Below are 24,527 nucleotides of genomic sequence, written 5' to 3'. Positions count from 1 at the left end.
ACTGACTTGTTTCATAAGAGCATTGGAATGTTTTCCATCTTTTAAGATAGCATTGGAAATTTCTGTTACTTAAAGGTTTATAAAATTCCTCTGAACCACCTTGGAATGACGTTTTCTTTGAGAAGGAGTTAGGGTACCTTTTTGATAACTTTCTCATGAAAATAGCCTGTTTAGATTTTTTTCCTTCTCTATACCAGTTTAAAAATGTTTTTTTTCCTAGAAATTTATATATTTCAATCCATGTTTTCAAATACTATTTACATGGCTGAACAAAAAAGTTTCTTATGATTCTTTTAATTTTCTCTGTTTCTGAGTAATTACTCTCATTTTTATATGAGATTAATGGATGATATTTTTCACAAAATCATCTTTTTATGATTCTTTCTAACTTTTTCCATTCTCTAACTCTAATTTACAATTCTAGTTTTATTAATTTCATTCTACTTATTTCCACTATTTGTTTACATCGGCATTTAAAGTACTGGCTTTTCCATTCAGCTTTGCTTTAGCTGTATATCTTACAATTTCTGATATGTAATGCTTTTAATATTCGTTTTCTCGTTATTCTTCAGTTTCATTTTATATTTTCTCTTTGAGGCAAAAGAGAACTTTTCTCAGTGACAGAAGTTTCTAGTATTGTGATTTTGTCTTTTATAGTTTTATTACATCACAATCAGATAATATTATCTATATTGCTTCTACTTTTTAGAATGCGAGATTTTCTTTGCGGTCTAACATATGGCAATTTTTGTCAGTTTTCTGTAGGTTCGTAAAAGTAAGTGTATTTTATATTTTTACGGTGCAGATATTTTAAAATCTACCATGTTATTTAAAAGTGCTATATCCTTGCCTATTGTTTTATCTACTTGATCTACTGTGAATGGAAAGAGGTTAAATTACTGTCTCAAGTAGTAATGAGTTTCTACTTTTCCTCTTCTCTTCCATAATTTCTGCTTTATATATGTTGATATTATGCTATTTACTTCATAGATATTCATGATTGTTCTGTCTTCCTTGTGAATTTATATTGCTAAAGTGTCCTTTGCCTTATGTAACGCTTTGGGATTGAATTATACTTTGTCTAATATTTAGATCACGTCTGCTTTCTTTGTGTTTGTAATCACCTAGCAAGAATTTAACCATAATAAATGAGTTAAACTTGTTATACATTATTAATTTCATCTTTGTTATGCTACAATTTTATGTTTTCAGCAAACAAGTTTTTAATGTTTTATAGAAAACCTATTTTGTTTGTATGTATGTAGTTTATTAGCAGTGATATACTGCTTTATGCTGATTCAAAGCATAAAGAACGTAATTCACTCTAGCTAAAACAATCAGTAGTATGCTTGACTGAGTTTGTACCAAAACACATTTGTATGTGGTCATAATTTAAATCTGTCTTTCACACAGAAAGCAAATGTAGACATTTAAACTTTTAACATTATTCATTATCTCATTATAAATGTATGTTCACACTAAAAGAAAGATTTAAGTTTTACCTGATAATCAGTGGCAAGAATATCACAAAGAACTTGTCTAAAAGGCATAGTGATCATGGTTAAGGACAAAGGCTTTGGAAATAAAATGTCTGCATCGAAATCCCAGCTGTGTCCCTTACTGCTAGTTGACTTTAAGCAAGATATTTAACCTAGCTTGAATCTCAGGTTTTATTTATTTATTTTTTAGCTATAAAAGAACATAATGCCACTTAACGTACAGGGTCCTTCTAAGAAGGCAGTATACGATAGTTCTCACACTTAACTACATGTGTAATATTTGGAAGAGCTTGTGAAAAATACAGACTCCTGAGCCTTCAAGTCATAAATTTAGATTCAGTAGGAGAATTTGAATTTTTAAAGCAAGTACATTATATGATTCTAATGCTAATGGTCAGGACACAATACCTGGAGAAACTCAGGTCTACAAACTGAATTTGAATGCTGGTTCCATTACTCGCTATGTAATTTCTCATCAGAAAAAATTTTTTTTAATTAGTACAATACCTGCAACATAGTCATACCCAATTAATGATAACTATTATTACTGTTTTTCATAATTTTAAAATTTTTATCAAAACGTTAGAATAAAAAATTGTATTAAATGTATTCTTTAACTTAAGCAATATGTGATTTAAAAATAAAATAGTTATGCTAACCTTTCAGTGATCTTCCCACTGAGGCCATCCACAATCTCCAAAGAAATGTCCCCTTGTGCCCAATTCAGACTCAAGGATCTATATTCCAAGTCTGTCTGAAGTAGATACGCAGAGGGTACTAAACTAATCTGAGGTCGGTTGACCAAATAAAACATCGGAAGTTTTGAAGTGAGTGCATCATCAACACGTTGTTTGATAGCAATTTCTAAGCCTCTAGTATCACTGCAATTCCCATCACCTAGAAAGCAAAAAACAGAACAAACACCATATTGACATCAAAGACCATACCAAAAAAATAACTGGAGAGAGTCTGACATCCATTTCTTTACCCTTATCTTGCAACCTTTCCTTTCCTACTTTTATTCTCTTAGCAGCTTCTTCTGTATTCAGCAGAACCAGGACAATATAACGACAGAATTTTTAGTCAAAAAAGAGTCTTCTACAGAAAATAATGAATTAATACTCCAGGGAATAAAAGCAAAGAGCCAGAGCTGACACGGAAAAAGCATGGTACTTTTTAACAGAGTTCTGTTGGAGAACTGGCTCATTCTGTCTTAATTTCTCAGATTACAGAATAAAATCAGCACATAGTATAGCAGATAAATATGGCTGGGAAAAGCTTGGTGAAAGTTATTTTTCCACATCTAAGGGCCACAAGTTACAACTGTTCTAGTACCACAATGTTCTAGTTTCACAACACAAAGTGTTTTATAGAATAACTATTTCTGGTTAAAATTGTGGGCAATACCAAAAACATAGAGTTCTCAGTTAAAATAACTGTTAAAGAGACCTCAAAAAGACTTAGTGTTATTAATGTAAAATAATGGGCTGCATCAAACTTAGGATAGAAGTTAAGGAAGAGTCATTCCCACTTAAAAATTAGTTATCATAAAGCAGATCTCTTTCTGCCTTAGAGGGTCAGAGGTTCTAGAGGGTCAGAGGTTCTCACAACAAAAGATTCTTAATATGCCACTAGACATATTTCACAAAGTTTTGTGCCCACGTCATTGGAATTGTTGAGATAGCTACCTGACTCACACTCATTATGACTATTTGGGAACTAGAAACTGATGTTAAAAGAACATGAGTTGCTTCTGACACTTTTTAAGCACTTCTTTGATACTAACAAAAGATACTAACGAATGAAGGCTAGTTAAGTTAAAGATATACTTGGGCACAGAAAAAAGTTGGGAAGAAATAAGATCTGGGGAATAGTCATTGTATTTATAATGAACAGAAGATATAGATTTAAAAAAATGTTATGTATTTATTACGCACTGTCCTACAGACTAAATATGTCCCCACAAAATTCATATACTAAAACCTAATCCCCAACGTGATGTTACTTGGAGGTGGGGCCTCTGTGAGGTGCTTAGGTCATGAAGGTGGGGCCCTCACGAATGCGACTGGTACCCTTGTGAGATCCTCACCCCTTTCACCACATGAGGACACAGTAAGAAGACAGCCATCTATGAACCAGTAAGTAGGCCCCCACCACACACTGGACCTGCCAGCCCTTTGATCTTAGACTTCTATCCTTCAGAACTGTGAGAAATAAATATTTGTTGTTTAAGCCACCTAATGAATGGTATTTTTTTGTAGCATCCAAAACTAAGGCATACTGTAATTAAGATGTTGACACAGGTCTTGCCTAAAATAGCAAGACACATTTAGAAAAAGGAAAAAAACCTTACAAGTCAAACTCAGTGTAAGACTCCTTAAACATCAAATTGTTTCACCTAGATGTTTTAGAGGGGTGCTATAAAAGCTAATTTAATAGAAAAAAATTGAGCATATTAATGTTTTATTAGAAATTTTACAATTTCCTATATATGTATCTTAAATTATTAACTATATCTAAGGTATAATTTTCCAAGGCACATTGTTAAATGGAAAAAGATGCAGAAGAGTATAAATTGTATGATCCCATCTGTGTAAAATAAAAAACAAGTATGCACGTACTTCTAGAAGCATAAACTATATTTGGAAAAAAAACCCAGCAATTACGCAGTAACGATGGATACCGTGAAAGTAAAATGGGTTCCTGGGCATGAGGACGGCAGGAACTTTTCTCACTGAATATCCTTTGAAACTACTGAATTGTGAAGCATGTATTTCTTATACAAAGAAAATAAGCTTAATTTTAGAAAATTACACAACAACCATTTTCCTATTTACCATTTATTAAAGCCATGCCAAACAAAAATGGCAAGAAAACATAGCATTCTCTATATATACACAACTGAAAAAAAAAAATTACCTACAATTCCTAAGGAAATGGGTATAAAATATATAGACCAAAAAAAAAAAAAAACAAAAAAAAAAACAAAAAAAAACCAGAAATAGCATTACCTAAAAACAAAGATATTACCTGAAGATCTAAAGCCTGCACATGTTATCATTAACAAAAATTAACAGAAAACAAAGAACCAAATACTTGTGGTATTTAAATTGTTTCTTGAGTGACTAACACTTTGAAATACCCAGGGCTTTATGAAAACTATAGAAACAAGCCCCCAAATTGTCAACGATATAATGTCTGGAAAACCATTCAAATATACAGATAATATATTATAAAATTGTACACTTGAAACCTATATAATTTTATTAACCAATGTCACCCCATTAAATTTAATTTAAATAATGATATATACAGCATTCTGTAATATCCCTCACCAAAGAAAGAAGTAATTTACTAATTTATGTTGTGTTCTAGTTACCTCCTACTCAGAAGAATCAAGATCATAAACAAATGCATGAAAAAGGCATAAGAATAGGAAAAAACCAAAAAGGGCATTTAATATCTTTCTTATTTCAAGGATAACAATATAAGCTATTTTATTTGAGAAGTTCAAGGAAACATCTTCCAAAAGAAAGAGGAAAAATTGAAAATTGTGCAAACTAAATTATAAGTTCAATATTTTAATCAATACTTAAAATATTGATTCTTGGCCTCCTGATAAGATGACAAACATCATATTGTACTAAGGGTGATTACAAGTTACCATGAAATGAAAAGTTCAACAAAACAGTAGATCTGGTTTTTTATCTTAAGGTGTTGTGTATGTAAAACCTAATTTTATACTGATAAATACAGTTATTTACTTGTGAAAAAGCCAGTAGGTACTGGAATTCCACTCACCAACAAGTATGTTGCTGATATAAACTGGCTGTATAAAGTGACTCAGCAATGCTCCCTGTACACCAAGCACTTCCCATTTTGTCAATTTGTCACTTGAGGACATACTGCTTACTCTATTAACAACATCTGCAGGACAGTAGACAGTCAGATAAATTTTGCCTTCAACAGCCACGTGAAGACTCAGTTCTTCATTGGCTTCAAATGCAGATATAGAATGGGGATTAAGGCGCCTAGAAAAAGAATAGAAGTTTTCTTTTAAAAAAAGCAAAGTTGACAAGGTAAAATCTACATGTACCGAACTGTTCTCAAACATGTTTAATTTACATTTAATTCCAGTAACAGAAACAGATGCAAACCCAAAGCAAGGTAGGAATGGAGTGACTTGGTTCCACAATATTAATATTCAACAGAAAGTAACCACCTTTATAGCTTCTGACAAAGATAAATTCCATAGTACTGCCATTCTTACCGTCTCTTAAACGCAAATGAAAACCTAATTTTTGTCCCTACCATAGCTTGTGAGTTATTTCTTTTCTCTGCATGAAAATCTTTTAAAACTACAAAATGAAGGAATGGAAAAAGAAAACTGACGAATTGTATTCAAGATTCATCTGATAAAATGTTAAAACAATAAAATCTAAAACTATCTTTCTTGACATGTCTCTCGAGGAATGCTCACCTCTTTTCCAAAGGTGTTACTGAAAGGATTTTTAACAAAATATTGACCACTGTTATCTCCAGATGATTAGACTTGAAGTGAATTTTACTTTACTCTTTGTGCTGGTCTGAATCGTTTAAATTTCATGCTGAATGAGGCTACCCATTCATCAGATAATGAAGTTTTGGCCACGCGTTGACCAGAAAAACAAACTGCATTCCTTAACTCCTGTATGAATATGTGAGGAGTGCCTGAATCCATATTTTTCCTAAAGTGTATGCAGTCTTAAAACCGGAAAGGAGATTTTCAAAAGCATAGAAAAGTAAATGCTGAAGTACGTGGAATGTGTAAGTAGTAGTCACAGATCAGACCGAGGGGAGGGGAGGGAGAAAGTATCTGTGGCCTCTTGCAGTCTACAAATAACATAGCAGGGTTGGAGGCAGACTCTGGATAGAGATAAATTTGCTTGCTGAAGGGATACGGAGCACCTGACGCAGCCACCCAGCTGCTTCTAAAAACAACTTCCATAATACTTACAATTGTGACTTAATCTGGGCTGATCCCTTAGGCAACTGGTTCATATAGAGGTAAATGTTGATATTCTGTTTGAGAGTGAGTAAATTAGAAGCTGGTTCTGTACAGAATATTGATTTTTCCATCATAGCAGGATTTTTGCTGTAGAAGAGTAGGAGTTGTCTATAAAAGTACCTAAAATAAAAGGGTTGTAACTTTATCATAAAGTCATAAAATCTAAAAATGGTGTCTCTTAATAAGCATCACATTTCTGTGTATCATGAATGATATTCCTGTCAAAAGTTCTGATATTGATAAGAACTACTAAAATAATCTCAACCTTATGTAACGAAGAATTAAGTCCCTTAAGAAGTCTTAGGTGAGCCCAGTCTGCCCTGGACCTGCCTTACAGCACCATGTCCTGACGACCACTCCACTCTCATTGCACAGTGGAGTCCTCGACTATCACATCCTGCAAAGACGCACCACGTCCCTACGGATTCCTCCCTTCTTTCTCAGACAGTCCTACTCCCAGCCTCCTAAAGGAAGTGTCGAGTTTCTGCCTTACTTCTCTATTTCCCCTTTCCTGCTAAAACAAACAACAGTTGTTCCTGTTCCTTAGTTGTTTTAAAGACAAAAACACAGGAGCACAGAAATAATACAGTGAAGATCGTAAGCTTTATTAAGAACTAAAGCAGATCTCTTGAAAAACATTACTAATCAGGGAAAAATACTATTTTGCTTATTAAAAAACATGATTTAAATCCAATCATCAGAAAAATGTACATAGTAAAAAATGAAGCACCAGTATATAACAGTGCCAAGCATGGGAAGAAATAAACCCCAAAGAGGTCTCTTTACAGAGGTCAAATAATTTAATAAGCACCAAGGGGGTTGGGAGGACAATAAATTCCATTACCTTCATGGACTTCTCCCAAAACTTTACTGTTAATATTATAAGGTTATTTCCTTATTATTAGAGATACATACTTAAGTTTTTCAGATAAAGTAGTATTCTAAATTTGTTTTAAAATACTCTAGCAAACACCATGAAAAAGGAAGGATGCACAGATTAAATAAGAACAGAATGCTGATAACTAGATTGCTGATAACCAGGTATTGCTATCAGACTGCTGACAACTGAATGATAACATTCATCATCCTAGTCTCACTTTTGAGTATGTAAAAACTTCCACGAAAATATTTTTATAAGAGTATGTTCAGTGGGGTCAGAGAACCAAAAGCGGGCGGGCACTGCAGGAGGCAGAACTTATTTTCTCACGTTCTCATGGGAAGGGACTTCCCAGCTTCTCTTCCTTAACCTGCTATTCGAGCCCCTTGTGAGGAGCAGAGGGACAGATGAGTTTGGAAAAGAAACTAGGCATGCTCACCTCAGCCCCTTTCTTTCTCTTTGAGATCTGCCAGCATAGACATTACCTTACCTACACTGTTACATGGTAAACTCTGCACAGACTTCACGAATAGAAACCCATCAGTTTTTGGATAAGTATAGCTAATTCAGGGGTAAAATATTACCAAGCCTACTTGGTCCAGACCTAAAGCTATACCCTCCATTTACTTTATTCAGTAATAAAGATGGTATTTTTATCTTAAAAAAAAAAAAAAAAGGGTTGTAGGACTCTTAAAACTGGATTCATAAGATCTTGATAATGAAGTCACTAAAATCCAGACCACTCATTGAAATTACTATGATAAGTTTTCCAAAAGTGACATGGAAATAATAGATTGCTTAAAAAAGTAAGAGACTGACACAGCCTTAGCTCAAAAATCAATAAAAGCGCATTTGTAAATACAAGCACATATATTTGATGGCATTAAACACATTTGTGACTTTACCTAAGGAGAGACCTTCTTGCTGTAACAACAGCATGCGTGTCGTGCAACACTCTTCCATTCGGCTTAATGCACTGGCTGTAATTGTATTCACCTGTGCCGATAGCTACAACTTCGTGCCGTCCAGCTGAAGGAAATCAGTTAACAGCAGCAGGTTATTTTGACCTCCTTCTTCCCTGTGTTCAACTGCTATCTCTAACTTACCATTTTAAAGTTAGTAAAATATATTGACCAAAAAGATGAAAACAAAATTCCACAATTTCATCAAATAAAAGTTTGAGTCTTTTAAGAAGCAAAAATATTTATATACTTCAATAATATCTCAATTAAAAAGGCAGCTGTTTCATATTGTGATACTTCATCTAAATTTTTATAAGCAACAGAATCACCAGATACCCTTGGTTTTCAAATATGCATCTAAGTCTTTTGCATTTTGATTTATTTGGCTGCTAAGAGCCTTCATTTGCCATTCTAGTTCTGTATTAAACAAATTATCAATATATAATGCCTCTAATTTTTTCTTATTCTAAACTTTCTCCAAACCAAATAATAATTTCTTTCTCTGTTCTACTGAACCTTTTTGAAGAAACAAGCACCTAATGCTTTCTCCAGTAGTTTCGCTCCACTTACTTATTGCTATATCCCATTTGCGATTTCCTTGAAACAATGCTCAGAAGACATGCAATTCTTTTCTCCTTTCAGATCCTAACCATGGGCTCTTTCTACAGCCTTGTCACTAGCTCATTGTTCTTTTTTCTCATTCTATCTTTTACTTCGGTGTCAATGATTTCGGAAAATCTCTAGTCCTAAGTCTTTCAAACAAAGTTCAGTTTCACATTTGCAACTACCTAAAGTACCTTCATTAATTCAACAAAAATTGCTGCAGTCCTATCACGTACCAGACACTGAAGCAGATGCTAGGAGTAAAATGTTCAGTGAGACGTGCCCTCGTGAAGCTTTTAATAGGAGAAAGAGAAAAAAGACTAAACAAATCACAAATTGTGACAATGGCCTTGAAAGAAACAAATATAAGACTAATGAAATGAATTGGGGGCAGAGGGGGAGTCACCTCACGCAGATCAGCTGCAGAGTCCCTCTCTACGAAACTGAAATTTAACTTTCAGGATGAGAAGAAAGAGGCATAAGGAGTGAGATAAAGGGCATTTTAATCAAAAGGAACAGTTTGTGCAGACCCTGGTCTAAGAGAGACCAGTGTAGCTGCTTCAGTAAAGTGGGATGAAGGAAATGGTATAAGATGAGGTCAAAGAAAGAGGCATCATAAACAATGCTGAGGGGGTTGTGGATTTTATCCAAGAGCTCTGGCAAAGCTACTGAAGGTCAGGGAGCAAAAAGCATATTGGGTTACATGTTAAGATCACTCTTCTATGAGAAGGTAGTATGCAGGGTCCAAGAAGCTGAATTAGGGGGCCTGTTATAGTAATCCAGATAAGAGACAATAACTTACGTCTCAAATGATGGAGGTTAAATGAAAAAGAATGATCAAATCTGAGATAGTTTGGGGATATCATCAAAAGGACTTAGACGTAAATTGCCAGATGTTAGGGAAAGGGATAAATAATGAATTACTTAGATTTTTAGTCTGAGCAACTGGGTGAATATCACTTACTGAGATAGAGAAAGCTAGAGGGGTAGGATTAAATGGGAAAATAAAGTTCCGTTATCTCTAGTGTACCTGCTTCAGTAAGGGAGAGGGGGAGTGGTGGTAAAGGGGAATTATACAGTGTCGCTGTTAAGTTCTGGAATGGTGATATAAGTTCTGACTTATAAAGGGTAATAGCATAGCCAAGAATTCAGCTTCTTTCTCAGCTTTGCAACTTGACCTACAATGTTGCATGGAGATACTTAAGTTTGATAATGCAAGAAAAAGAGGGGATAACAGAAAGAAGGGAATCACTGAGATGTGAGAGGAAGTGGTACCAGAATTTGAGTGAAGGGTCTGGTCTTGAAGAGGAGCGAGCCTTCCTCCACTTTAACAGTAGAGACAATGGGCATGAGTGGAAGAGGACACAGACTGGGTGGCAGGGTCAGAAGGAAGCTTGGATCTGATAGCTTCTTACAGACCTAATTAATAATTATGAGGCAAGGCCTACCTAACGGCAAGGATGGAAGAGAGGTTGTGGGGCATTTGAGAACAAAGGAAAAGCATGAAACAGCCATCACAGAGAATGTGTGAGCAGTCCTACTGCTGACAGGCTGGCTGAGAGTGAAGAATACCAATGTGAGGTTTCTAACAATACATTTTAAATACATACTGATTGTGGGAGTATTCCAGAAATGTGTACTTGATTTTGCTCAGGCTTTCCCCACTCCATTCACAATCATGTGTCTAAAACCAGATTTATTCTTCTCACCCATGCCCTTCTTGACACAATTTCACATCAGCATCCAGATTTCCTGTTTGTATGGAAATACCATTCTCCTATGTAACCTTGAAATGATGTTATTTTATAAAAAATTTTTTCTTGTTCATGTCTATCTCAACTCTAACATAGGTACTCCATCACAACCATCTTAGCTGTGATTCCCTAACGCAGATTCAATCCTTGTAATATTTTTTAAAAACTGTGTTGTCCATTATTTCTTAAACGTTATCTTAATCATCACAAATTTATTAAACTTTAACTAAGTGCCAAGTACTGCGAAATTCTTTTAGATTATCGTATCTAACCCTAACAACTTCATGAAGTAGAGGTTACTATTTCTATCTTTAATACATGAGAAAATTGAAACGGAGAAGAAAATTGAAACAAACTGTTGTAACTTGCTCAAAGGCATCTAAGTAGCAAAGTCGGCTGGGCCTGACACTAGAGCCCTCAATAACTTTAGTACATTATCGTCCCTTGTTCAAGAACCTTTCACTGCTTATTAGCGACCTCATTAAATCCAACTTTTGATGGGCTTTTAAGCCACTCTACAATCTGGTGACATCTCATCGACCTAACTATGTCTTGTATTCTTACTGCATGTATGCTCTTCTGCACTAGCAAAGTTCTCTCTCATTCTCCCATTAACAGTTTTCTCAGTGCTACTCTTTTTCCTCATGTCTTTCTCTCTCCAAGAATGTCTTCCTTTCCTTTATTTATCCAAACCTTATTAGTCCTTAAAGTTGCACCATAAGTCTCACTGGTTCCTAAAGATTTTAACTTTATTGGTTTTCTCCTATCTATGAATTCTCATGCATTTCTAGATTACAGAAAACAATTTTTGACTTTTATCATCTTAGACTTTCAACAGTATATATATCTTCTCTTCCCACCTAGGTCATAAAAACTCTTTAAGAATAGAAACCAAATCTCACATTGCTTTTATATCATCTTTAATATCTTATTCAGAGATAAATATACAATTCAAATATTTGTAATTAGTGATCAATATAGAACATTAAGGAAAAACAGAAGATGTAGTTGGAATCACATCATAATGTCCACAAGAAAAACCACAGATTCGTGATTTTTTCACATTTTAATCTTTTCTTACTTGAAAATGAAGGAGATGTTAATTTTTATAGAGCCCTTCTCAATGTTTCTTATAATGGGGATTAGATCTGAGGTTGATACTGGTTCCAAAAGTTATTTAAAATGTTAGGCAATTTACCATTCTATAGTTCTCTACTGGTTTCTGGTTGGTATACCTGATCTCTACCTTTGAGAAACTTTGTGTTTAATGACCCACACCTACTAGAAAAGGCTACTACAATCGATAAAACAACAGTATTAACAGGTGTAAAGATAATTAAAATACTACACTAGTACAGCTCAGATTATTAAGATATTTAATAGTTTTTCTATAAACTAACATACCCCAAATATTTGGACTTACCTCTTTCAATTATAAAAGCAGCCAATGAATTGCTACATTTCAGATATTCCAAATGTCTAGAAATTAGTTGATTAAATGTTTCTTTAACAATCTGCGAAATTTTTGCATACTGCATGTGTCTCCCTTCTAGAAAAAAAACAAACGCAATATGAACTTAGACAGCATTGTACTTGCTCCCAGAGGCCTCCATTATTCCTATTATAATCTCATAATTGAATGTTAATAATTTATAAAGATATGTGAGCAAGTTTGTAATCTATGTCATGACTGAAATTTTAAAGTACTCAATTCTAAAGGAACATAAGTTATTGAGCTTTTAAGATAACTTCCTATAAAAAATGTAAAAAAAAATTACATATTAGAAAATTACTGATTTATATTTGATGAAATATTCAAAAGTCATACAGGACACAAGACCATTCTTTGTTGTATGGGACTATCCCACACTGTCAGACAACTGACATCTCACTGAATGCCAACAGTCTTCCACGATCCCTGTGACAGTCAACAAAATCCACTCCTTAGCATTTGCCCCACTGAGAACCACTACAAAGCATTAAGCACTTAGATTCTTGATAAAGTTCCAAGTCCCTACTAAAAACGTTCTAAGCTTTGAAAGGGGATAAAGACAGTTTTAAGTTACTAGGATTACCATAGAACAGTATATAACAAAGAATGTGCATCAAAAGTCACCCAGTGATTTTTTTTTTTTAAATATGAGTTTTAAATTCTGGGGCAGGGCCCTGGTCATCTGTTGCTTTGCATGCACATGCCTGTGTATCCCTAGCAAAGAACCACTGTCCCAGAGAACAAGAGGTTGCAGAATCACTTAATCTTATGCTTCAGGAAGTTTAGCTGCAAACCACTGAGAGTTCCCGATGTTTCATGATGGCTGCTACATAGTCTACCAAGTGGTTCATAGTCCATTTAATATTTTCAGAGCAAAAAAAGTGATGAAACAATTTTGCTCTCATGCATCGCATATATATGAAATGTATAATTAATCATAATTTTCATAGAAAATTTTTTTACCTGCTTAATAATCATTACATTAAAAAGATGCACAAATAATAAAAATTCAATGTTAGCAGTCTCAGCTAATATTCTGCTTACTAAATACAACTTGTTTTAGTTAGACCATTTACATGTTTTTCTTTATATTTAACTTAAATTTTATTTATATTAAACTTAAATTTTTCTTTGTTAATATTGTTAATGCTCTCTTCTTGGCAAAAATGGGTCACATTATGAAAATAAATGAGAAAAACAGTCACAAAGGTAATCACAAAATGAAGCTCTGGGGAGGAAAGAATGAATTACTGGCTATATTGTATATAATCACAAAGCATACAATGTGGAGGTGCAAATTATTATTATAATTCCATGTTAGCACATATTTCACTCAAATTGGTCAAAACCATCAATATGTGGTGTGTAAATTAGTTTTTGGTCCCTATATAGTAAAAATGTAAATGAGAAGTACTCAGCAACTTGGCTCTGCTTATCACCAAAAACTCACGATACAAGAGCAGTATTCAATTTAATGTTATTTTAAATTTTAACTATTTTTTTACTAAAACAGTAATACAAGAGATATACACTCAGAAGTCTTTCTCTCCAAATGCAACCACTATTACCAATTTCTTATGAATATTTTGAAAAATAATCTATAAATATAAATACATATCAATTAAAAAAATAAAAACTGGAGCATGTTAGAACCCACTTTTTACATTTTCTTGGTCTTGGATATCATTCAAGGGTAGACATTAGTGCCACTCTTCCTAATGGTTCCATAGAATGAGTGTACTCTACTATAATTTATTTAAATACGTTCTATATAGTAATTATTTTGTGTTATGATATAGAACAGAAAAATACACTGCAATTCGTTCTAACAGACAAGAATTATGTGTTTGGCAAGAGAATCTTTCACTATACATTATAAAATTTTGATATATCTCTTGATCTTAATTCAGTGTTTAAGGAATTAATCAGTATTGTGAATATAAAATCTTAGTTACTAAATGTGTTTCTTATGTGCATGTGTGTGAAGGAATAAGAAGCAAGAGCAATATTGTTTTCGCTACATGTGCCAGCTATTGAGGAAACAAAATGTTCTTACAAATTACTGTAAATGAAGGGTGTGACAAAACGTGACACACATAATGCCAATTACAATAGTTTGATTTTGAGTTGCTAATTTCAAGTGATCTTCAGTATCATGAGTTACTTGATCCTATCTTCAGAGACAAAATATCACTATTTTTAATGAAGATATGGTCCAGCTGGAAATATGGCAAAGTAGAAAGGCTGTGAAATAGTGATACCGTCCCTAACAGGCCCAACAGGAGATGTTCAGGAGATTTTTGTGGGTGCAAATCTTTTTTTCTCAAAAGTGATAACATCCAACTCCTGTGTTTACACTTAAGCTTGAAGGATGATGTTTGTTCTTTCTCTGACTGACAGTTGACTTCTGACTTGACCTTAGCAAACCTGACTCTACCCTTGTATTTCTTTAAACATATTAACCATGTATTTTTAGTTCCTCATAGATTGATCTGTTTTCTCAGGGTAACCATAATCTGTACTATTTGCCAATCACTGACTTGGGGTTCTATCTCACTATTGTTTAAACACGTCTGCAGCAGCTGACCAGAAAGACTAACACTGCTTCCCAAATTCAGAGATTAGTGTTGTTGGGCTGATCCCTCACTGCCCTTCTGTTCATCAAGTCTTTTGAATGTGCTTTTTTTCCCCTCTAGTCTGGTCCTTTTACTCCACACAAGCACACGAATGTGCAAAGCCTTTCTTTATTCAGAAAACAATAGAAAACCAAGCTTAAGTAGGCATAAAACTGTTCTTAAATCTTCATCTCCAGACCTAGAAAAGAGAGACACTTTTTCTTTTCCATTTTAATTCTACAAATATCTCAACTTTAAAGTCTGAAGTGTTACTATTATGTAGACAATGGAGAAATGAAGAATAATTTCCTCCCTTTCAGGAGATTCATAACTAAAGGGAAAAAGTATACAATATACAATGTTGAATACAATGAAAGTGTTATAATAAAATAATAGTAGTTACTATTTAATGAGCAACCACTGTGTATAGGCAGTGACATGAGTATTTTACATCAGGGGTCCCCAACCCCAGGGCCAAGGACTATTCTGGGCCATGGCCTGTTAGGAACAGGGCTGCCAGCAGGAAGTGAGCAGCAGGTGAGTGAGAGAAGTATCATTTGTGTTTGCAGCTGCTCCTCAGTGCTAGCAACACTGCCTCAGCTCCATCTCAGATCATCAGGCATTAGATGCTCATGGGAGCACCGGTCCCTGGGGCCAAAAAGGTTGAGGACCGCTGTTTTACATGCATGAATTCATTTAATTCTCTTAATAACCATAACGATAAGGTAATTATTGTTATGACTGTTTTATAGATGAAGAAATTACATGCATAGAGAAGTAAATGGTCCTAGGTCAGGTCATACGAGTAACTTGAACTGCAGTTGTAGCTTTCTTGGGTTTGAGTGACAAATAACTACCTTTTTAAACAAGTGAATAGACTTGACATGAATGTCTCAACCATCAAGCACCAGAAAGCCAATGGTTTTTCATTAATGACAAATGCACCAAGGCAAAGAATTCTCAAAAAGGCCATTACATGCAACTGATGAAGTATCTCTTTATAGGAAAAAAGCCATTTCTTCAATCTTTCTTCTCCATTCCTTACTGTAATTTTTAGCAGAGTATGGAAGGAAATTCTCTTCTTTGTATGACAGGTTTGAATGATAAAATATTAATGTATATTTTCATATCCATGCATATTTTAATTATGTTGTTATAATTTTTAATTGGGTAACTCTTCTAAAAAAGAACACCATAAAAGACTTTCTTACCATAATGTACTTTTGAAACATACACTGGTTCAGGTGAAGCAATAGGATCTGCAGGGATAGGTGGAGGACCTGTAAATAAAACAAAAATATCAGGAAACACAGAACTTCACTGTTCCAAAGAGCAGGTACCTTACTATTGCATAATAACATATAAATCCAAGAATGATTATTTTTTCTGTATACTTCTGCCAATTCTAGACTGTCAAATATTCATTAGCTACGTTTTGATAAATGTCTTTCCTATATTGAAACCAATTATACAAACATATTTCTGGGTGTCCTAACCTTATGCTACTATAGAGCTTGCTCTGTAACAGATGTCACACTCTAAAAAGCAATTAAAAGGAAAGTCTGTTTTAGATGCATAGGAACGATTTTCTATTTACAATAATACTATGTAAAACATTTTAAATCAATATTTTATCAAAAATTTAAGAAATAAAAATGATTGTTTTTAATGCTATTTTACCAGTGTGTTTTCTAGGGGCATGCTATAGTCAAAGTTTTCAAAGCTTTAGTCCCATTCTTTGAAATGACTTTGCAATTTGGTTCCAAAGTTAGGGAATCCAGGAAAAACAAGAAAAGAACAAGACACTAAACCAAAGGGACAAGAAAAGATCAGGAAAGCTTAAATGAAGAGGCCACAGGAGCAAAGCTTCCACTAAAGTAGTCAGCATCTCTCAGAAATCACTCATAAAGACAAAGAAAAACTGAACTGCTACAGTGAACTTAATTTTGAGTTAAATAAGAAACTGATTAACTATCTAGACATTAACAAGGAAAGATAGATAATGTCACATTGGGGCTCACATTACTTCAGCAAGTGCTGACTATTGTTAGACATATATGTTCTGGATTTTAGATAAGCAAAACTTTAAAAACTCAGCAAAAGATGGATTTTTTTCTCCATTTACTCGAATGAGTAGGGCCTAAGTGAAATTAAAACTAAAAATTAAATCCTATTTATCAAGCACAAATAATATCAATAAATAAAGAAAATGTGACTGTACAAGTTGGTCTGCATTTTAAAACACCAAATCCAAATAGGCAAAGTAATCTTGAAAAAGAGGAATGAAGTTGGAAAACTCACAGTTGCTGAGGTCAAAATCTAATCCAAAATGATAGTAATCAAAAAGTATGTTAATGGAATAAAGACCAATGGACTAGAACAGAGAACCTAGAGATAAATCCCCATGTATCTGGACAAATGATTATCAACAAAGATGCCAATACTATACAATGGGGGAAAAGACAGTCTTTTCAACAAATGATTCTAGAAATACTGGTTATCCACATGTAAAATAAAGTCAGATCCTTAACTAACCCTATATATAAAAATTAACTTGATATAGATTGAAGACCAGAACATAAGAGCTAAAACTACAAAACTCTTAGAAGAAAACATAGGTGAAAAGCTTCAGGACAGTGGATTTGGCAATAATTTCTTGGATCTAACACCAAAGGCATAGGCAATCAAAGAAAAAAATAGACAAACTGGACTTTATCAAAATTAAAAAATTTTGTGAATTAAAGGCCACTATTAACAGAGAAAAAATGCAAATCACAGGAGGAGAGAAAGTATTTGCAAATTACATATCTGATGAGACCGATATCTGGAATATGCAGAGGACTCCTAAAACTCAACAATAAAACAAACAACACAATTTCAAAATGGGCAAAGAACTGGATTTCAAAATTTCTCTAAAGACTATATATAAATGGCCAATAAGTACATGAAAAACTGCTAAAAGTCACTAATCATTAGGGAAATGCAAATCAAAGCCACAGTGAAATACCACATCACACCCATTAGAATGGCTACTATAAAAAAATAAAACAACAGAAAACAGTAAGTGTTGGTGAGGATGTGGAGAAATAGGAACCCTTGTCCACCCTCTGCGAGTGGGAATGTAAAACAGTGCAGCCATAATGGAAAACAATATGACAGTTCTTTAAAAAATTAAATATAAAATTAATGTATGATCTAGCAATTCCACTTCTGGGTATAAAACTCAAAGACTGAACAGTGGAAATCAAAGAGATATCTGCACATGCATGTTCACAGCAGCATTATTCACAACAGCTAAAGGCTGAAGCAACACAAGTCAACAGACAAATGGATAAACAAAATGTGTTATATACACTAAAATATTATTTAGCCTTAATAAAGAAGAAAATTCTGATACATGCTACAACATGCATGATCTTTGAGGACATTATGCTAAGTGAAACACACGTCACAAAAAGACAAAAACTGTGATTCCATTCATGTGACTCTAGAGAAGTCGAATTCATAGAAACAGAAAATTGATGGTAATTGCCATGGGGTTAGTGAAAGAGAGAATGAAGAATAATTATTTAATGGGTATAGAATTTCAGTTCTGCAAGATGAAGAGTTCTGGAAGTTGAAATCTAGCAAAGTGAATACACTCAACATTATTACACTGTACATTTTAACATGGTAAAGATGGTAAGTTTTATGTTTTATATATATGCATGTAAAATTTTGTTATTTTTACCACAATAAAAACTTTTAAAATAATTTTTTTAAAAGAGGTACAGAAATAAACTAAACTTAATGCCAGATTTTTAAATCATTGAGTCAAAAACTTAAAGATTCAAAACATAACTTGGTAATATTAATCGCACTGCCCTTACAAATACTTAGAGCAAGAGTTTTTATATGATTAATAAAAAATAAGATTATCTTTAAAAAAAATGTACAAAATATAAAATATATGAAAATAATTTTGATGAGTTCAGAATTTTGAAAAAATTAAAATTAGAGTTTTTAAAATTTATATTATAAATAAGGAGGACGGGACTAGAAAAACTAATGGAAGGTTAACAGTGAAAAGAAGAAATAAATACTCAACTCTTACAAGTTCTGCTTTTCACATTAACTTGTTAAACACTCTGGAAAGACAAAGCATAAAAAAATAAATCTGAATAAATCACTAGTCACACCTAGCTGTAGGTGGGTAGGAATAAAGACTGAATAAATGAATGAGAGACAAACATGAAAGTTTGTAAAGACAGCGAAATTATCAAGTGATAAAATCAGGACTCAAAATTGTCAAGACTAACTTCATATTAGAAAGATGGGTTTCTAGGTTAAAGTCACTATCTTTCCAAATAGTTAAAAGAAAAAAAAAAAACCAGCAAAACATCCATGTGACAAAAAGAGGAAAAAACAAAACAAAAAACCCATAATGCAACACTTATCAGACATTTATAGTAAATGCAAATGTTAAACTGTTCTATTAAAATATTCTCTGATTACGTCAAAATACCATCTAATTTTATGCCAAATAGAAACTCATAAAAACCAGAGAGTCTATGACATTGGACAAAACCAAAAAATAACTAGAAGTAGCACCATAGGTATTAGGGAAAAAAATATTTCAGTACTGAACTATATATATAATATATAATATATACAGCATATTATAAAATAGAATGAAAAATAATTTTATATTGAATTAAAAAGCTACACTCTGTAACAAAGTAAAATCATTACATCATTGCTCTTTATAGATCAAATAACATGTAAAATATAAATCAAAGTATTTTAAGAAAATAAGGATAAAATGACATTTATAATCCCAGCCTGTATAAGACATTTACCAAAATCACCAAACCGAGCCCTAAAAGCTTAATAACAGTGAAAAATAGTGAACAGAAAATAACATGAAAATTAACAAAGTACTTTCCTAAGTACTTATTAAATACAGAATATGACAAACTATTTGAAAACAATAAGACCACACATCAAGACTTATGAGATGTGGCAAAAATAAATAATTTTTAATTATTAAATAATGGTTTTAGTTAACAAATAGTAAAATAAAAATATTTGAAATAAGAACTAAACTTAAATGACAAAATAACCTGAAGAAAAGTATTACGAAAGAAAAATTGAAATAGCCTAAAAACAAACAAAAAGGGCCCCAGTATTTGAAGAAAGTGATTTGAATAAATAAGTTTGAATTAAAAAAAATGAATTTATCATCACTGCTTAAATCAAATTGACATGTTCATTTATAGGTAAACCAAACTATAAACCTAACATGAAATGAATATTGACAAAAATTGCTTAATATGCTAGTATATGTAACATGTTAACATATTCCTCAAACTGATTAATATCTAATAAGAACTACTATTTGATTATATATTATTCACAAGGCAATGCTAAAATGCTTTGCATGTATTATTCATTTAATCCTAATGATACACAGAAGGTAGTTACTATTATTGTCCCTTTTCAAATAATGAAACAGGCTTAGAAGGCAAAAAAGGGTCAATATTCCAACCTGAGCAATTTAATTCTGGAGTTTATGCTCTTATCATATTTGCTAAGCTACCTTAGGCCATTATTTGCTCAAGTAACTCTAGCATTACTTAATTTAACGCAGGCAAATTTCACAAAAATTGCATTAATAACTTCTAATAAATGTACAGTGTTAAGTGCATAATAAGAATCCAATAAATTATAGAGATAATCAAGTTTCAGGACTCGAACTCACTGACAATCTGAAGAGTTATCAAACAGTTCAGCAACATGTTTCCCTTTTGGGATGAAATATATAAGAGCAATTTTAAATACTATTAAATATATCAGTAATCAAATAACAATGGAAGGAAATTATTCAAATCCTGCTACTTCTACTTTGTAGCTGCCAGGTAACTCTTCATTAAACATAAATCTTTCGGGTGATTCCTCCTTAAAAATACAAAAACTTTATAATCAAGAGTATTTACCTGATGTTTCTAAATTTCTTGGTTCAGGTTCATCCAATTGTAGAAGCTCATCAAGAGCTAATTTTGCTGCATTGGATCTAGACTCCTTTTTATTCTGTCCCAGTCCTGTCTTGTATTGAATACCGTCCACGACAGCACAAAAAGCAAAATATGGTCCCATAACATTACCTTGAAAAAGAACTCAGAGTGAATGCTTAAGACTTCACAGTATAATCCTGCAAAAGATACCTGTTACACAGGAAATCATCCCAGTACAAAAATTGTGGAAAACCAGCTATCAAGGCCTATCAGTTTTTTGTAGGGGCCGTATAGGTTAAAGTACAGCTGGGTGGGCCACTCAACTAGTTGAGGAGCCTGTCAAGCTGCCAGGCTGGCTCCAGATTCAGCATCAACAACAGGGCCATACATGGAGTGACAGTGTCTTGTATAATGCCTGGCAAAGGTAAGCAAACAAACATCTGTCAACTGACCCATGAGGCAAAATGTGGAGCCTTTGGCAACCTCTCTTCTTTCAAACTTCAATACTAATAAAGTTGAATTTCTGCCACCCTCTGAGTGCCCCGACACTCATAAGCTCCAGAAGGGAGGGTACCCATTTGAAGAAATTCTATGCACCTCTCAGGGAGCCGCGGTCAGCAACTCCACCCGTCATAGCCTTGGAGCAGGTGGAGGAAGGGGAATTCACAAGGAAAACCAAAACATAAACAAAATAAAAAATTAAACTGGATGTCCGCTCATCCAAAATTCCTAGGACTATTCAACTAGTAATTTACACAATTACTTTCACTAGTTTTCATATTTGCCCAATAAAAACGGAAAGGAAATCATTTCTTAAATTTACAGGCCAAAGAGTTTTTGAGCTTTATTTGTTGGTATTTGGACTTTAAGAGGCTTTCAGGAAACTTAAGTCTCCACTATGATTACTCATGGCTAAGTACAATGTCACTCTACATAAGCCTCATTCTTATGATCTTATCTTCTCACAAAGTACATTAGCTGCTAAGTTTTTGTTTTCGTTTTTTTTTAAAGATGTACCATCAAGGTTTTACAAGCAACTCCTGACCTTATCTGGAAAAACTGCTTCCTTCCACCATCTATGGCCTCAGTTTCTCAAATTCCTTCCTTCATGACCACCTAGCTTCCAGGTGATGAGCCTTTAAGCTTCATCTGGTTTCCACCCCAGGTTCTCAAACTTCGGTATGGATCGAAATAACCTGTAGAGCTTGTTAAAAATACTGATACTCTGATCTCACCACCAAACCTACTAAGTCGGAATATTCAACTACTACTATGCACATAAAATAAACATTAACAATCCATTAACAATCAATGGGTTGTTTTTGAGTAGCTTTTGCTCAATCAGATCAATGAAGATTTGCCCTGATCATTTTTTTTTTTCTCTGTGACCAATAGTTTACATTTTCCAAGGGCAGTCTAAAGAGAATGAAAGGCAACTAGTTACATAGAAATTCAGCCCATAGTACTGATCACATGAAGTGATCCAATGAACAGTGATAGGACCGAGGAAAACTCCCTTCTACATTAATACCCTATTTTTGTCATCTGTTAGTTTTCTGCTTTTTCATCCAAGAAAGGACTAGAAACTTGACTTTACTATGACAATCTTTACTAAAATCTCAAAAACTTTAACTTCTTTGGTAAAGATGCTAACTTTGAGACCCACATCGGGAAAAGTTAGTACTGGGAAGAAAACGTTAAAGAAACCAAACTACTAGAGAAAGAGAGAGAGAGAGAGGCTATCTGCAATCTCAGATATCAAAATTATGACTGGTTGTGTGACGTGTGTGTGTGTGTGTGTGTGTGTGTGTTTATATACATAGACATATTTTTTTAAAGACTGAGCTTCTTTGACAGTCGTATCTTCGGCCTGTCAAAGCCTTTTAAGACCACTGATTCTCTTACCTCTCGACTTTCCTAAAGTTCTTCCTAGTCACTGGTCATACAGTGAAGACATTAGAAGTGCTTTCTGCATTTGACCAATTTATACTCCTGTAGCCTTCCACAGGCACAGCGTGGTAACAGAAACTTCTGGTTATGGGGGCAGTTTAAAGAGAATGGAGAAAATAGCCATAGACAAATCTGCTGATGAGTTATCGATCATGTGATATTTTTATCTTTGATCTTTGAATTTCAGAAGCCAAATTTGACCACAATTTTGTTATGCATCAACATCACAGAATCCTTCTCATAAGATAATCATAGTCCAAATACTTAACATCTCTAAAAACCATGTTTACTCTACAAGTATTTACATGTGAACGTAATCTACGAGACTGATCTGATTTCAGTTCAAGTAGCCATAAACAAAAAATTAAAATCCACTGATTATAAAAATTTTGTACATGAGTTATTTGCAGAGGCTCAAAAGGCTAAAGATATATTAACATAAAATTTCTTAAGCATACTTGTCAAAAATAGTAGTTGTAGAACCCTACCATTACATGAAAATAGAAAATAATCAAACTTAGTACCACTCGTGCTCTGCTTTTAATAGGAAAGTATTTCCCAATATTGTAAAACCAGATACGACTTTGCACTTGCCTGTTGTTACTGTTTCCTTAAGGTCAAGCTGAACCCTCTGCATTTGTGCAAACTGGTGCAAGGCTGACACAGGATTTATCTCCCCACGTTTGTATTTCATTATAAATTCCTTGGGTATTTTTTTTGGAGGGAGGATGGGGTTTGAAATAGATGAAAGACCTTTGGAAAGCAATGGTTCTGGGAAATTACCTAAAAATAAATGTTTACACTTGTCAATTTGGTAAAATATAGAAAATAAGCAAAAGCACTAAACCCTCCCCTTAAATGGAAGACTATCCTGACAGACTTGGTCATATGTGTTTTTCCTTATAAACAAATTTCCACTACTCAATTTTGGAACAAATGACAAGTGCAACCTGTTACTGTATATAGCTTTTGGAGTAAAAGATAATTGTAGAAAGAAATATGATCATGGTCATACCATTAAGTAATATCAGAGAATCATAGAATTTTAATGATGTCAAAGTCTTCAGAGGTTAAGCCATTTTTACACACAATGTCACTAAAGCCTAGAATGGAGTAAGACACAGACCTGAGACTAGACCCTAGTTTTTTGCTTCCCATTGGCTTTTATATTACCTTTCTACCCTGAATTCAACCAAGTTTTTAAAGTGTGTTGTGTCCCTGCTTTATATTTAATAGTATGGTAAATGCTATGTGGGATACAAATCAGTTTCACTCCAATCTCTTCCCCGAAGGTATAACTCAGCCTCACCTCAAAATGGCAATACACACTCCTCGACTGGTAAAAATAAAAATAAAAAAAAATAAGTGAACGCCAAGGGGAAGAATTTCTACAGGCTTCTGACACTGTCAGGAGTCAAATCCGAGTTCCAAGTGGGACCTGGCCACAGGTAAATGAACATATACCCAGGAAACATTTAAACCAGAGGCTCAAAAGAACGTAACGGCCCTCCCAGAGTCTCGAAGAACTGAGCCATTATTACAAATGAAAAAGAAGTCCTACCCGTCACTTGTGTAACCTTGGATGCCATATTCGACAGGCTGTAACTTTCTGAGGAATGTGCGGTGGGTGCAGCTACCGTCTGGGCTGATGGCTGAACTGGCAAGTTCTTTTTCAGCATCTGGGCAAAGCTAGGGACCCGGGAGGTCTGAAACCAGTCATTGTTAGCAGACATTT

The 24,527-nt window shown here is 33.8% G+C and overlaps 1 protein-coding gene across 2 annotated transcripts in view; it reads right to left on the bottom strand.

The window, feature by feature from the left end:
- ADAD1 (adenosine deaminase domain containing 1) overlaps nucleotides 1–24,527 on the bottom strand; it is a 32,565-nt gene extending 8,038 nt beyond the window's left edge. The window contains exons 1-9 of one of the 2 annotated variants that reach the window (XM_006917750.1): nucleotides 24,354–24,527; nucleotides 23,387–23,575; nucleotides 20,825–20,992; nucleotides 16,061–16,129; nucleotides 12,166–12,291; nucleotides 8,329–8,452; nucleotides 6,496–6,666; nucleotides 5,301–5,530; nucleotides 2,159–2,396 (exon numbers count right to left, since the gene is read on the bottom strand). In XM_006917750.1, the coding sequence (XP_006917812.1) occupies nucleotides 2,159–2,396; nucleotides 5,301–5,530; nucleotides 6,496–6,666; nucleotides 8,329–8,452; nucleotides 12,166–12,291; nucleotides 16,061–16,129; nucleotides 20,825–20,992; nucleotides 23,387–23,575; nucleotides 24,354–24,525 (1,487 nt within the window). In that variant the 5' untranslated portion in view covers nucleotides 24,526–24,527. The remainder of the gene's footprint in view (nucleotides 1–2,158; nucleotides 2,397–5,300; nucleotides 5,531–6,495; nucleotides 6,667–8,328; nucleotides 8,453–12,165; nucleotides 12,292–16,060; nucleotides 16,130–20,824; nucleotides 20,993–23,386; nucleotides 23,576–24,353) is intronic. The other variant, XM_006917751.1, reaches the window with a different exon arrangement.

This window comes from Pteropus alecto, unplaced genomic scaffold (assembly GCF_000325575.1).
Source record: "Pteropus alecto unplaced genomic scaffold, ASM32557v1 scaffold17, whole genome shotgun sequence".
Taxonomy (NCBI): Eukaryota; Metazoa; Chordata; class Mammalia; order Chiroptera; family Pteropodidae; genus Pteropus; species Pteropus alecto.
The sequence above is the reverse complement of the archived record's forward strand: the minus strand, read 5'-3'. Positions and strand labels throughout refer to the sequence as shown.